General features: G+C 43.1%; 1 protein-coding gene across 2 annotated transcripts in view; it reads left to right on the forward strand.

Moving 5' to 3' along the window:
* The first annotated feature begins 5,440 nt into the window (after positions 1-5,440).
* The window catches only part of APLP2 (amyloid beta precursor like protein 2), a 69,969-nt gene continuing 63,227 nt past the window's right edge, over positions 5,441-12,182 (forward strand). For both annotated transcript variants that reach the window (XM_063092493.1, XM_063092492.1), the window contains exon 1: positions 5,441-5,636. In XM_063092493.1, coding sequence (XP_062948563.1) covers positions 5,532-5,636 — 105 coding nt within the window. In that variant the 5' untranslated portion in view covers positions 5,441-5,531. The remainder of the gene's footprint in view (positions 5,637-12,182) is intronic.

The raw sequence follows: 12,182 nt of genomic DNA on the forward strand, positions 1-12,182 counted from the left end.
CATATCCTCCAAGAGCTACTTTTCCAGTTCATTTGCTCTTTCAACAGGGACTGTCTTAGAAGAGACAACTGTACTTGTTAGCTCTCCTTCCTCCCAAGCCCCTGAAACCTTTACTTCCTGCAAGTAGTTTTTATCCTTACAAAAAATGACCAATGACCAGGTTTAATGATCTCCAAGTTCAGTGGTCTTTTCTCAGTCTTCATCCTATCTGGCGTTTTCTAGTTTTTGACTCCATGCTGTGATGACAAATATTGGTTGAGTAGAAAAATAATATATCCTTCTGATTTCTTTCTGCCTCTCTTGTTGCAGTCTTCTTTGAGTCTTCTCATGAGTTTCTATCTCATGGATTTAACTAATAACCTTTGGGTGGGTAACTCCCCAGATTCTAATTCTGATTCAGCTTCTCTCTGAGCTTTTTCTCCAAACAACTCCTATGCATCTCATGCTGGAAACTGTGCTGGCATTTCACATCTCCACCTTCTTCCCATCCCTATAATCCTCTTATTTTCCCAATTTCTGCCAATGGCATCATCATCACCTTATTTTCCCAGGCACCATGTTGGACTCTAAAGGTTCTTTTTATTCCTCCTCTCTTCTCCACTTTCCTCTGCTGGAGAGTGACTGGCCAAGATCATAGATTTTATCTTTTGCACCTTTTCTCTTTTCCAATCCTACCACATCTCTCTTAGTTCTGCCCATATTTACTCTTTCCCCAAGATCACAGTAGATTCCTAGCTGCCCCCTTGCCTCCAGGCTCTACTTCATTCCTCACTTAGCTGTCACACTTATTTTTGCCTAAAAGCCAACTCTAATTATGTTCTTGTCCAAAGGTTTCTATGGCTCCTTAGTAACTTTTTTTTTTTTTTTTTAAAAGATGACCGGTAAGGGGATCTTAACCCTTGACTTGGTGTTGTCAGCACCACACTCACCCAGTGAGCGAAGCGGCCATCTGTATATGGGATCCGAACCCGGGGCCTTGGTGTTATCAGCACCGCACTCTCCCGAGTGAGCCACGGGCCGGCCCTCCTTAGTAACTTTTAGGTTAAACCTACCAACCATCCTCCCTTAACTGTGTGTTACAAACCCCGTGCTGCAGGTAAGTGAAATACTCACATATCTCTTACACACCTTGTTCCTTTTTTAGTGCCATACCTTTCTTTGCTCACATTGTCCTGCCCACACTTCTGTCCTCTCGGACACCACATATACACATCCTGTATACATTCCCAGGAAGTCACAGACAGCATCTCCTCTGTGATCCTTGCCTGGTATTCTCACACAGATGTAACCAACTTCCCCTCCTCTGCACTCCCTAAAAAACTTCAGTTCTCGGGCCGAGCCTGTGGTGCACTTGGGAGAGTGCGGTGCTGGGAGTGCAGCGACGCTCCCGCCGTGGGTTCGGATCCTATATAGGAATGGCCGGTGCACTCACTGGCTGAGTGCCGGTCACGAAAAAGACAAAACAAACAAACAAACAAACAAAAACTTCAGTTCTCTTCTTATGTCATTTGTGACTTTCCATTCAGTACTGTACTTTGCATGCTTGAGTTTTCTCCTCTCTGCCAGATTGTAAACTCATTTAGTTATGTGTTCATTCAGCAAATATTTTTTGAATGCCTATTAAGTACAACCACTATGCTAGGTTGTGGAGGTACGGAAATAAACAAACATGGTTCCTCCCCTTGAGGAACTCGTGGCATAATTAAGGAGACAGTAAAGAAAATAAATGATTAATACTTAGTTTACAAATAGTGTGACAGAGGTGTGTACAGATGTTTTGGGGAGCATAAAGGAGGTGTAACAAACTCAGCCTTGAAGAAGGGAAAGAACAGAAAACTTCCATGAGCAGGTGGTACCTGAACCAAGTCTTAAATACTGGTCAGCTGTGGATGATGGGGCAAAAGGCAATCTGGTTAGAAGGAAGGAGATATTTAAAGGCTACCAGTTACAGGCCAATGCATAAAACTAATTCATATTTATTTTCCATACTGCAATGATTTCTACACCTGTGTTAAACCAGAACCGTTCCATTATAAAGTATTCACCATTCTGACTTGTAACGAGAAAAAAAAGGGTAATGTAGTGAATTGTCAAAAAGTTACATTTTATTCAATTTTTAAATTTTAAAATGATTACCAGTTACTTTAGTTGTTGTTAAATGTTCTATCTTTAATGAAATAGTGGAGATAATACCACTGTGCCTTAATTTAATGCTTTTATTTAGAAAACTAAAAAAACTGGTAATTTCAAGTTAGTTACTCCAATTAAACATTTTTTTTCCTGTTCCATGATATTCAAGAATCAACCAGCCACTACTTTAGAGCAGTGGTGCTTGAAAGTAATAGTAGATTAGAATTTTCTAGAGAGCTTTAAAATATATATTTATATATACTGATTCTCTTAGATCACCCTAGCTTTAGAGATTTAGAATTTCTGAGGTTAGGGCTTAGGAGATTATCTTTTTCATAAAGTTCTTAGTTGATTCTGAAAAGTATCCTAATTTAAAAGCAACTGTCTTAGCCCAGTTTACCTCACCCTGAAGAGATGTTAAATAAATAAGCATTGAATGAATGAGTGCTGCTCATATAAGTAAGTATACATTTAGGAACATACTTCACTTTTTTTCCAACAAAAAAATGCATGTATCTTAAGTGTACATGGATGATAACTTTTAGGAGAAAGTATGGTTCTTAAGAAGGTAGAAGCAGCAGGAGGTTATTTTAGGGCCTCATAGTTTTGTGCACAAAAGATAAAATGAAAACAGTGCTCTTAAACCTCAGTCATTGATATGAATGTATTTGGGATGAAAAATTCTTCTTTGAGAATTGCAAGACTAGGTATGCTCCTGTTAGCATCATTTAATAAAAAGGGAGTAACATTTTAAAGTCCGGAACACTGATGAATGGGGCAATCAGCTCTTACTAATGATCCTTTGGTGACCTGAAAATGCAAATAAACTGTTTAGGGCCTACCTAATTTTAGACTGAAGATGCCCCAAATCAATTTCGTGTATTTACTTGTTCCATCTCCTGATATCAGAGCTCAATCTCGAATATACCATCCACAAAGCATGAATATCCAGGCTACTTCTCTGAATTTAGGTAATTTCACTTGCTTTTCTCTGAATATTTAGATTCATAGAAATTTAGAGATCCCCGAGTTCAAGTTTCTGATTTTGTGGGTAAGGAAACAGGCCTCATAGGGGCTACGTGACTTACCCTAGGCTCTGCAACAGAACTGGGACTTATGTAGTCATTGATGCTGGTTGGTAGTATGTTGTTTTACCCTCTTTTTGTCCCTAATATTTGTTTCTTCATGCTTTTTACTATTGTACCTTTTCTTTTTTTTTTTTGAGTCACATGAATTGGTGAAGTGAGACGGCTTTTAATAGTCACACAAGGAGAGTCCCAAGTGAAAAAGTAATTTGCTCATTGTTACATTGTAGACAGCTTGGGCTGCTGTAACAAAATACCATAGGCTGGATGGCTTAAACAATAGGAATTTATTTCTCATAGTTCTGAAGGCTGGGGAGTCCAAGATCAAGGTGTCAATTTGCTTCCCCAGTGATGGCTCTCTCAATGGTCTGCAGAAGGCTGCCTTCTTGCTGCGTCCTCACATGAAGGAAAGACAAAGTGTGTGTGTTGAGAGAGAGAGAGAGAGAGAGAGAGACAGAGGGGAGTTCTCTGATGTCTCCCCTTATAAGGGCGCTAAGGTCATCATGAAGGATCTCCCCTCCACTCCCCACCCCCCCGACCTCATGTAAACCTAATTACTTCCCAAAGGCCCCATTTACAAATACCATCACATTGGGGGTTAGGGCTTCAACATACAAATTAGGGGGGGAACCACAAAATTTAGTCGACAGCAAAAGATAAGTTCATGCCTGTTCCAGAACTAGGGCCAGCATCCAGGTTAACTGAGTTCAATAACACTGGACAAACAATTGTTGAGGCCTCCACCGTGAGGGGCACTGCAGCATGACATACCTAAGTCTTGTCAGTGGCCTAAGAGAGGTATGGAAATAACTAGGGGAACAGGTGCCATAATGGGAAACAGCCCTCTGAGCAGTCAGAAGTGGATGACATTACATCCAACTGAGCAGAAGAGGGAAAGTATTTTCGACAGGTGGGTATTGGAGAAAGGACACTGCAGGTACAGGAACAGTATTAGGAAGGGCTCTGTAATGAAAAGGTGCTGGTTGTCTTTGGGGAAAGGAGCAGAGCCAGTTTAACCACAGGGACTGGGCATATGTGGAAGTAGCGCAGAACAAAGCTGGGAAATCCAGAGTTCTTCTCATCGCCCCACACTGTCCACTCTGTGGACATTGTCTCTTCTTTCCTACTGTCAGTTTTCTGGGGTAGGGACCCTGTTCTCTACTTAGTTGAACCTAAGGGACTAGTCCGGGTCTCTGCAGAAGGTGCATAAATCACAAGCTACTGAAAGGAAACAAAGCCAGCGGAGCCCTCACAGGGCTGAGGCCGTGCCAGTTGTGAAATGGGGCAGCAGAACGCTTTTCCAGTGAAGTGGAAAAGCAGTGGAGCAAGAAGGTGAAGAGAGGCAGGTCTCTTGCTAGAGGCAGGTCTCTTGCTAGTGATCTTAAATTGATGGAGAGAGAAACTTGATCTTGTCCGAAAACTCACGAGGAAGGGGCCCTGGGCTTTAAGAGAGCATGGTCCTTGCGCCTCTGCTCTCCATGGGAGGCAGCTGTTCCTGGCTTGGGGGGCCGCTAGGAAAGAAGAGTAAGGATGAGGCCTAAGGACCAGAAGTCAAGAGTGTGGAAACGGCCGGGTTTAAACGCGAGGAAGGGCGAGGCAGGCAGGGCGAGGCAGGCAAGGCGAGCCGCGTGCGGGAGAGGGGCGCGCCCTGCGCACGGGTCGGGGGAGGAGAAAGGCTGCCTCCTTTGGTCCTTCTCCTGCTTCGGAGGACGGGCTTCAGTAAACTGTCCTGCACTCTTAACAATTCATCCTGTTTTAAATAAAATCATTTCCAGAGCCAAAAAGAGGGCGGTACCCAAAAGAATCTGAAAAATACCCCGCAGAGGCGGGGGAGCGGGGCGTGCCCGCAGCAGGAGGCTGCAGACTGACTGGCAAGCGCAGCGCCACCAGAGAGCGGTGCGCGGTGTGGACGCCGCAGCGAGACCCCGCCCGGCGCAGCTACGGCCCCGCGCCCACTCGCGCCCACCCCCGCGCCTCGCGGCCGCAGAGTCCGAAAGCGGGACGGGGCCGGGGCAGTACGCGGCCGGGGGCGGGGCCGGAGTCGGGGGGCGCGCGGCTGGGCCGGGCGGGAGGAGCAGGCTCTTCCGTGACCTGATTGGGCCTGGGCTGGCAAAGAGGCGGTGTCTTGGGAGGTTTTTCGGGCCAACATTGGCCGCCGCAGAAGGGGGCGTGGTTCTGTGAAGTCAGTTCCGGTCGCTGTAAAACCCCCGGGGCGGCGGTGAACGGGCTTCAGATGCTTCTGGGTCGCGGTGGGGAAGGTGCTGGAGATAGTGTGTACCAGCTTGAGAACCGAGCGCTAGAGCGACCCGGCGAGGGATGGCGGCCACCGGGATCGCGGCCGCCAAGGCCACGGGCAGACTCTTGCTTCTGTTGCTGTTCGGACTCACGGCGCCCGCCTCGGCGCTAGCCGGCTACATCGAGGTGGGGACCGGGCGAGCGCCCGACTGCCGTCTCCTTCGCCCGCCGGGGGAGCGCGGCCTGCGGACGGGCGGGCGGCGGGGTCCGCGGCGGGCCTGGCCTGGGGCGCGGCGGGGGTACGGGGCGTCCGGCGCTGCGGCGGGTCTGGCGCGCCCTCCCCCGCCCGTCCCTGCTTGGCGCAGTGCTCAGCGCTGGAGGTCGGGCTGCCTCCGCTGCCGCAGAGGCCAAATGAAAGGCGTCGGGGCTGCGGGGGGCGGCTGGGCGCTTCGGCCGCCCCGGCCCCCACCGCGCCCGCGGCGCTGACACATTCTCTGGGGGCCCCGGGCGCCCGCCTCGCCCTCCCCCAGGACAATGCTCGCCTCGGTCGTGAGCCCTGAGGCCTGTCACCAGCCTGGGTCCGCCGCCTGGGACTTCGGGGCGGCTGCCTCCGGGGACGGCCCCGCGCAGACCCCGCAGGCTCCCTAGTGCGGCCGTGGGGCTTGTGCTCGCGGGGCTGCCCACCTGCCGGCGGCGGGCGCAGCCTTTGTTGGCCAGGGGGACTTGGCTGTGGGCGCGCGGCTTCGCGGGGGCCGTTCGCGAGCGGCCGTGTGCCGGCGAGCCCCGGGAGAACGCTGCCGCGCCGGGCAGCGGGGTGCCACCGCTCTGGAGGCGGGCCGGGGGCAGGAATCTTCAAATGTAGCTGTTTGCCTAAGTCTGGTGACATTGAGAAAAGCCCTCTTGGTGTCCGTGTTGCCCCTTTTTCTGGGGATTTTAGGGACTAGCGAAAGTACCCGGGAATACGTTGTAAAACTATTTTTAAAAAAATTAAGTCGTACTTGCTGGGTGTCAGAATGCCAGCGCTGTAGTTGGCCTGCTTCGGAGGCAGCCCTGTGACCATGCTTGACCCGCGGGTGCCGGGCGGCCGGGCTCCCGTGCGCTGGGCGGGAGTTGAGCCGCTGCCAGAGGCAGGGTGGCGGGGCCGAGAGGGCTCTGCAGCGCGGTCTGCCTGTACTGCCTCGCCTCCTAGGAACCCTTCTGTCGCCGAGGGAGACGGGGACTGTATTTTTGCTTGCTTTCCCGAAATAGTGCTTGCACTGTAGGACTGGAATGTGTGTTTCTGCTGTAGTTTGTTTCTTATTCCTCTTCGCTATCTTTAAAAATTACAGTTGGTTTTTGCGTTAGCTAATAACTTCAGAGAGACGTGATACTGGATTTGATTACATAGGCATTGACTGCGAACTTTCTAATAAAATACCCAAGTTAGAGTGTGTTCACTTCTGCAGAATGTTTTAATATTTCTACGGGTAAAATAAATTTAATGAGCAAGGGAAAAAACCTCTCTGGTGGAACAAATCTTTGTATTCATCTTGCTTTTAAACTTTATGACTCTTGGAGGGGGAAAAACGAGTTAAAGTTTAAGTAGAAATAGTTAATGTTTACATACACAGGCTTTGGGATTACCATTATTTTAGTCTCCACACAATGGCGAGATTTATGTCTGTGATCCCCTATGTGATGTCGCATGAAAAGGAGCTAGGTGAGTGGGACGGGAGGGGAAGAAGAAAAAGGCGTATTTTGTATGGGACATGAGACTGAACCAGTGGGTCAGGGTGTCCAAAACCATTGTTTACCCTTTTACCTCCTTTCAGAGTTAAGCAGAACATTAACACTTGTATGCCTGCGTAGAAAGAAAAAATATCAGAATTCGTTGTTGTGGATTAAATTTGATTGTTAGCCACAACATTGTTCAATTGAAAAGTCTGGCTAAACAGAAAGTAGTAATTAAACATTTTCACAAAATGGTTTTTAAGCCATACTTTATTGTAACTCTTGTTTTTTGGAACTATATTTTTGCTCACACGAAATTGCCTTTCAAGTGGTCTTAACTTTTGTGAAGCTGGTAGAATTTTATTCATGTGTATGTAATTTGATTTTGTTTATTTGCTGTCAGGTAAAGGACTGCCTAAGCCTAATTTAGATGAGAATGGCCTAAATCAGGATGTCTTTGGGAAGGCCCTTACTGAGATTAGCCAAAAGGATTCTGGCTAAATCCTTGATCAGGTTGCTTGGCACAGAATTATTGATTGGCAAACCTTTAGTGTTGCTTGGTGTTGACTGAATTAATCTCTTACACCTGTTTAAAAAGAAAAACCCTCACCTCTGTACTCAGGGTCACTTCCTCTCTTAAATCCAAGACAACTTCTCGTGTGCATGCTTCCGTTTGGGAATTATAAGGCATATTGGTGCTGAAACCCTGCACTCTATACAGCGAATGTTGAGGTGTCTGAGAGCCAGAATTTGAGCTCATTCTGCCACATTTGAATGTAAGAGAACAATTTTATTGCCAGTTTTCAGGAAACTCAAATTAAACCCAAATTAAAGTGTGACAACTGAGGCAGAGGAGAGAAGGCTTTGCTTTGGTATTTCTGAAAGGCGTGGGGAATATCATTGTACCTTGGTAAAGCTTCTGATAGGACCGTCAGTCATTATTTTGTTATAAGTATGCTAAAAAATCTTTTGATGAATACGATAAACAAAGTTTTATCAGTAAGGTCCTCTTTTTGTAGAGGGAATTTGTTGTGTTACCATGTAAAGCTGGGCTGTCCCATAATGTAGCCTCTAGCCACATGTGGCACTGTTGAGTTTGTAATGTGGCTATTTTGACTGAGGAATGAATTTTTCATTTTATTTAATTTTAATTAAGTTTACATTTAAAAACTGATTCAGTGATTGGAAAACTTAACTGAAACAACTTGGTTATGTGTATCTATTTTTTTAAGTGTACATTTTATGAAATCTAAATGCAGATCAGATATGTCATATGAAAAGTTAGCTTCTGAACTGAGATAAACTGAAATGTAAAATACACATCAGACTGTGAAGACTTACTGTAAAAAAATTGTAAAATAGCTCAGTAATTTTTATATTGATTACACTGACATGATACTTTAGACATTGGGATAAGTAAATATATTAAAATTGATTTTACCTGTTTCTTTTAACTCTACTGTGGCTGCTAGAAAATTTAATGCTGTATGTGTGGCTCACATATTTCTGTTGTACAGTCCTGATTCAGAGACTTGTTTAAAGTTGGTCCTGCATATGATTTTATTAGCACAATTGTTTAATATGTTTTTCCCAGTAAAGTCTTGCTTGAAGTTGGACCAGCGTGATCCAGCAAGTGTTTTTGTTAGGACAATTTTGAATATGTTAATTTTTTTCTGTTACTTTTTTCAATTAAAAAATTTTATTTAGGAATAACTTTGTTTACAAAAAAAATGCAAAAATTGTACAAATAATTCTTGTATCCTTTACGCAGATTCACCAATTGTTAACACTTCCCCTGTTCAGCATTTGCTTTATCATTCAGTCTGTTATCATTATTGTATTTTTTTGCTGGAACCATGTGAGAATAAGTTGTATACATCATCCCCTTAATTCCTAAAATCTCCAGTTTGTGTTTCTTAAGAGCCAAGGACATTCACTCACAAACCCTTGGTACAGTTATCAACCTAAGGAACTATAACATTAATAGAATACTTGGATCAAATCTGTCTTTATTCTAGTTTTTCAGTTGACCAAATAATGTCAATAATGTTATAGCATTTGAAAACATGGTTATTTTTAAAGTGTAAGAGCTTTTGAATTTTTTGCAGTAATATATGAAAAGTTATTTGTTTTTCCTAAATATAAAAATCGGGTTTTTAACTTATCTGATACTGTTTTGACTTTGGAAAATCAAAATGTAACCTTTCAAGATTTTTTAATTATATTCTTCATCCTTACCAGATTATCAGGCTTTGCATTTCCTTTTTAAAATAACAGAAAAAAATTATATAGTCAATACATATCTGTATGATAAACAATAAGAAATGAAAAACAATCTGAAATCATATTATCCAGGGAAACCCTCACTGTAAACATTTGGGTGATGTATAATCCCTGTAGATATATCATGTATATAAATTTCATAAAAATGGCTCATATTGCATATTGAATCTGGTATCTAATAATTATCATGAATTGTCCTAAAATGAACTACTGAATGAAAATAGTTTTCTGTGTGACAAAAAGTAGGGGTAAGTCTTTGTACAGTAATTGTAGTTGCTGTGGAGGGTCCAGTTGAGAGAGAATTCTAAATTGCCTATAATTCAATTTTCATGAGTTTTTTTTTAGTGAGATAAACTAGATTACCTTGAAGCTTAATTAAATTTAGTATATTGTGCCTTGATTTATGGCCTAAGATGGAAAATGGACCATGTAGGTGCATTCAAGTAGAAATGGGTTCCAGTCCTTTGTATCAAGTGCAACTAATAATTGCTTTTGCCTAGGGAATTTTTCTGTTTTCGTTTTTTCACACACAGCAAGGATTTATTGAGCCAATATGACAGTTGCAACCAGGGAGACACACAGATCAGGTTGCCCTGAAAAATGTGTTCTGAAGAGGGTCAGTGGAGCTTAACATTTTAAAATTGCAAGAAGCATGAAAGGTCGAAGGAAAGAGAGCGAGCGTGAGAGACAGCCCCACGTAATTACTTTATCAGGTTTTTCTATTGGTTATACGTAATGCGTGGGTTTGGGATTGTTACTAGGTTACATCCTATATGCAGGAATCTGGGATAAGGTTTAAAAGAAGCACCTAAGGTTATTTTATGGCTTTCTGGTGCCATTCTGGCTGCTTCTAAGTAGAATGGTCTTATGATAATGTTTTCTAGGACAGTTAGACATGATTACTGACTTATCCCAGATCTGCCAAGGCACTATAATTTAGCTGACCTGTTCAGAGTGGATTTTTTTTTTGGTTATTCCCTCCACCCTCTTTTGGTCAAAAATCTTACATCTGAAAGCATCTTGATCGACTCAGACATTTTGATCCCTCATCTCTGGGAAGGCTCATTCCATAAAGTCATGTTCCACTTAGGGGAAGAAATTAGGCTCTGGCCTTTAGGTCTACGTCTGAATTTTAAACAACATGGGAGTTGGGATGGAACCATAATCAGATCCTTTTGTTCTTGGCAAACCTGAAAAACTAGATAGCTGTATTCATTGCATACAGTCGTGCCCTGTCCTATCACAGTGAGCTGTGAGATAAGACATCAAAGACAGCTATCTTCCAGAGACTTTGTTAAAAATGTCATCAAATAAAAGGATTTCTTCCATTTATGTTAAGAGACCATACCAGGTATTGTTAACGAATCCCTGTACAGCTAAGCTTAAAGGCATTGACTCATGGATTCATATATCTCATTTAAAAATGACAAATTCATCTGAGTGGACTTCCTTCATTAGTGAGGATCTTCAACTGAAGCTAACCCATAGCCAGACACCTGTAGCATCTGAGCAGACAGCTTCCCCAGGACTCTGAGCCTGACCTGATGACAAATGTTGCAGAAACTTTTGGACTTTTACTTTTACTCAGGGGAACTCTTCTAGTCTTAGGCTTTGGTCAGACTGTCGTTCACATTCTAATCAGGCTATATGCCTCAAGATTACTTACAAAGTTAATTTCTTGCTTTAGTAATCATTTTCCCAGGTCTGTGCCAAGGCAAACATAGTACCTAATTTAAGTTGTAAAAGTTCTAGTTTTTTTTTTTTTTTCTGTCTTTTGCTATTTTTGTGCACGCTCTTTTGCCCAAGGGAATTTTTCTTAAATGAGTATCATGAAGTCTTTTTTTTTAATGACGTATTTTTAAATATAACTGTAAACTATTTTTAAAATATGGAGATTGGAAAACTAGCTGCCTTTTTATTTCTTATTCGTGCTTCTAGTATTTACTTTTTTTTTTTTTTTTTTGGTGACTGGCAGGTACCGGGATCTAAACCTGTGAGTTTGGTGTTACAAGGCTGCGCTCTAACCAACTGAGCTAACCTGCCAGCCCTCTTTTCTAGTATTTACTAAACCTGTGTTACATGGCTCTGTGCTAGGTGCTAAACAGTACAGTAGTACAAGCCAATGTGGATAGCATGTTTTGCTCCACATGATGCGTTTGCATGTGGTCACTAGGCCTCACCCCCAGATTTTCCCATTGAGTACATCTGGGATGCTCAGTTTCAAAAACTCCCCCGTAGTACATATTCTCCCCACCTAAAAAGGGAGTCAGTAGAGATCGAGGGTCTAACGTGTCACAGCTGGGTCAGGCTATGAATCTGGCCCTCTTCTAAGTGTAATGCTCTCTTTTCTGTCAGGGTGTTTTATAATGTTTCCCTTGTGGTCGTAGCTTTCTTTTTACTCATGTCTACCTATGAGGATGTTTCAAAAAGTTTGTGGAAAAAATAGAATTAAAAGATAATACAAAACTTTCCACAAACTCTTTGAGGTACTCTTGTATTTTTCCCAATACGGAAAACCCAATATGAATATTTTCTTTAAAAAGGGTTATTTTCATACAAGCTACAATAATACATTATTAGACAATATATATCCAAAATGTTAACAGTGACTCTTTGAAGGATGTAATTACAGGAGACTTTGCCTTTTTACATTTTTCACTGACTTAAAAACTTTTTATGTCTTTATATAATTTTTTTATTAGGTTGTTTCATATTTGTATTCTGATAAAAATTCTTAAG

Source organism: Cynocephalus volans, chromosome 4 (genome assembly GCF_027409185.1).
Source record: "Cynocephalus volans isolate mCynVol1 chromosome 4, mCynVol1.pri, whole genome shotgun sequence".
In the NCBI taxonomy this organism is placed as follows: Eukaryota; Metazoa; Chordata; class Mammalia; order Dermoptera; family Cynocephalidae; genus Cynocephalus; species Cynocephalus volans.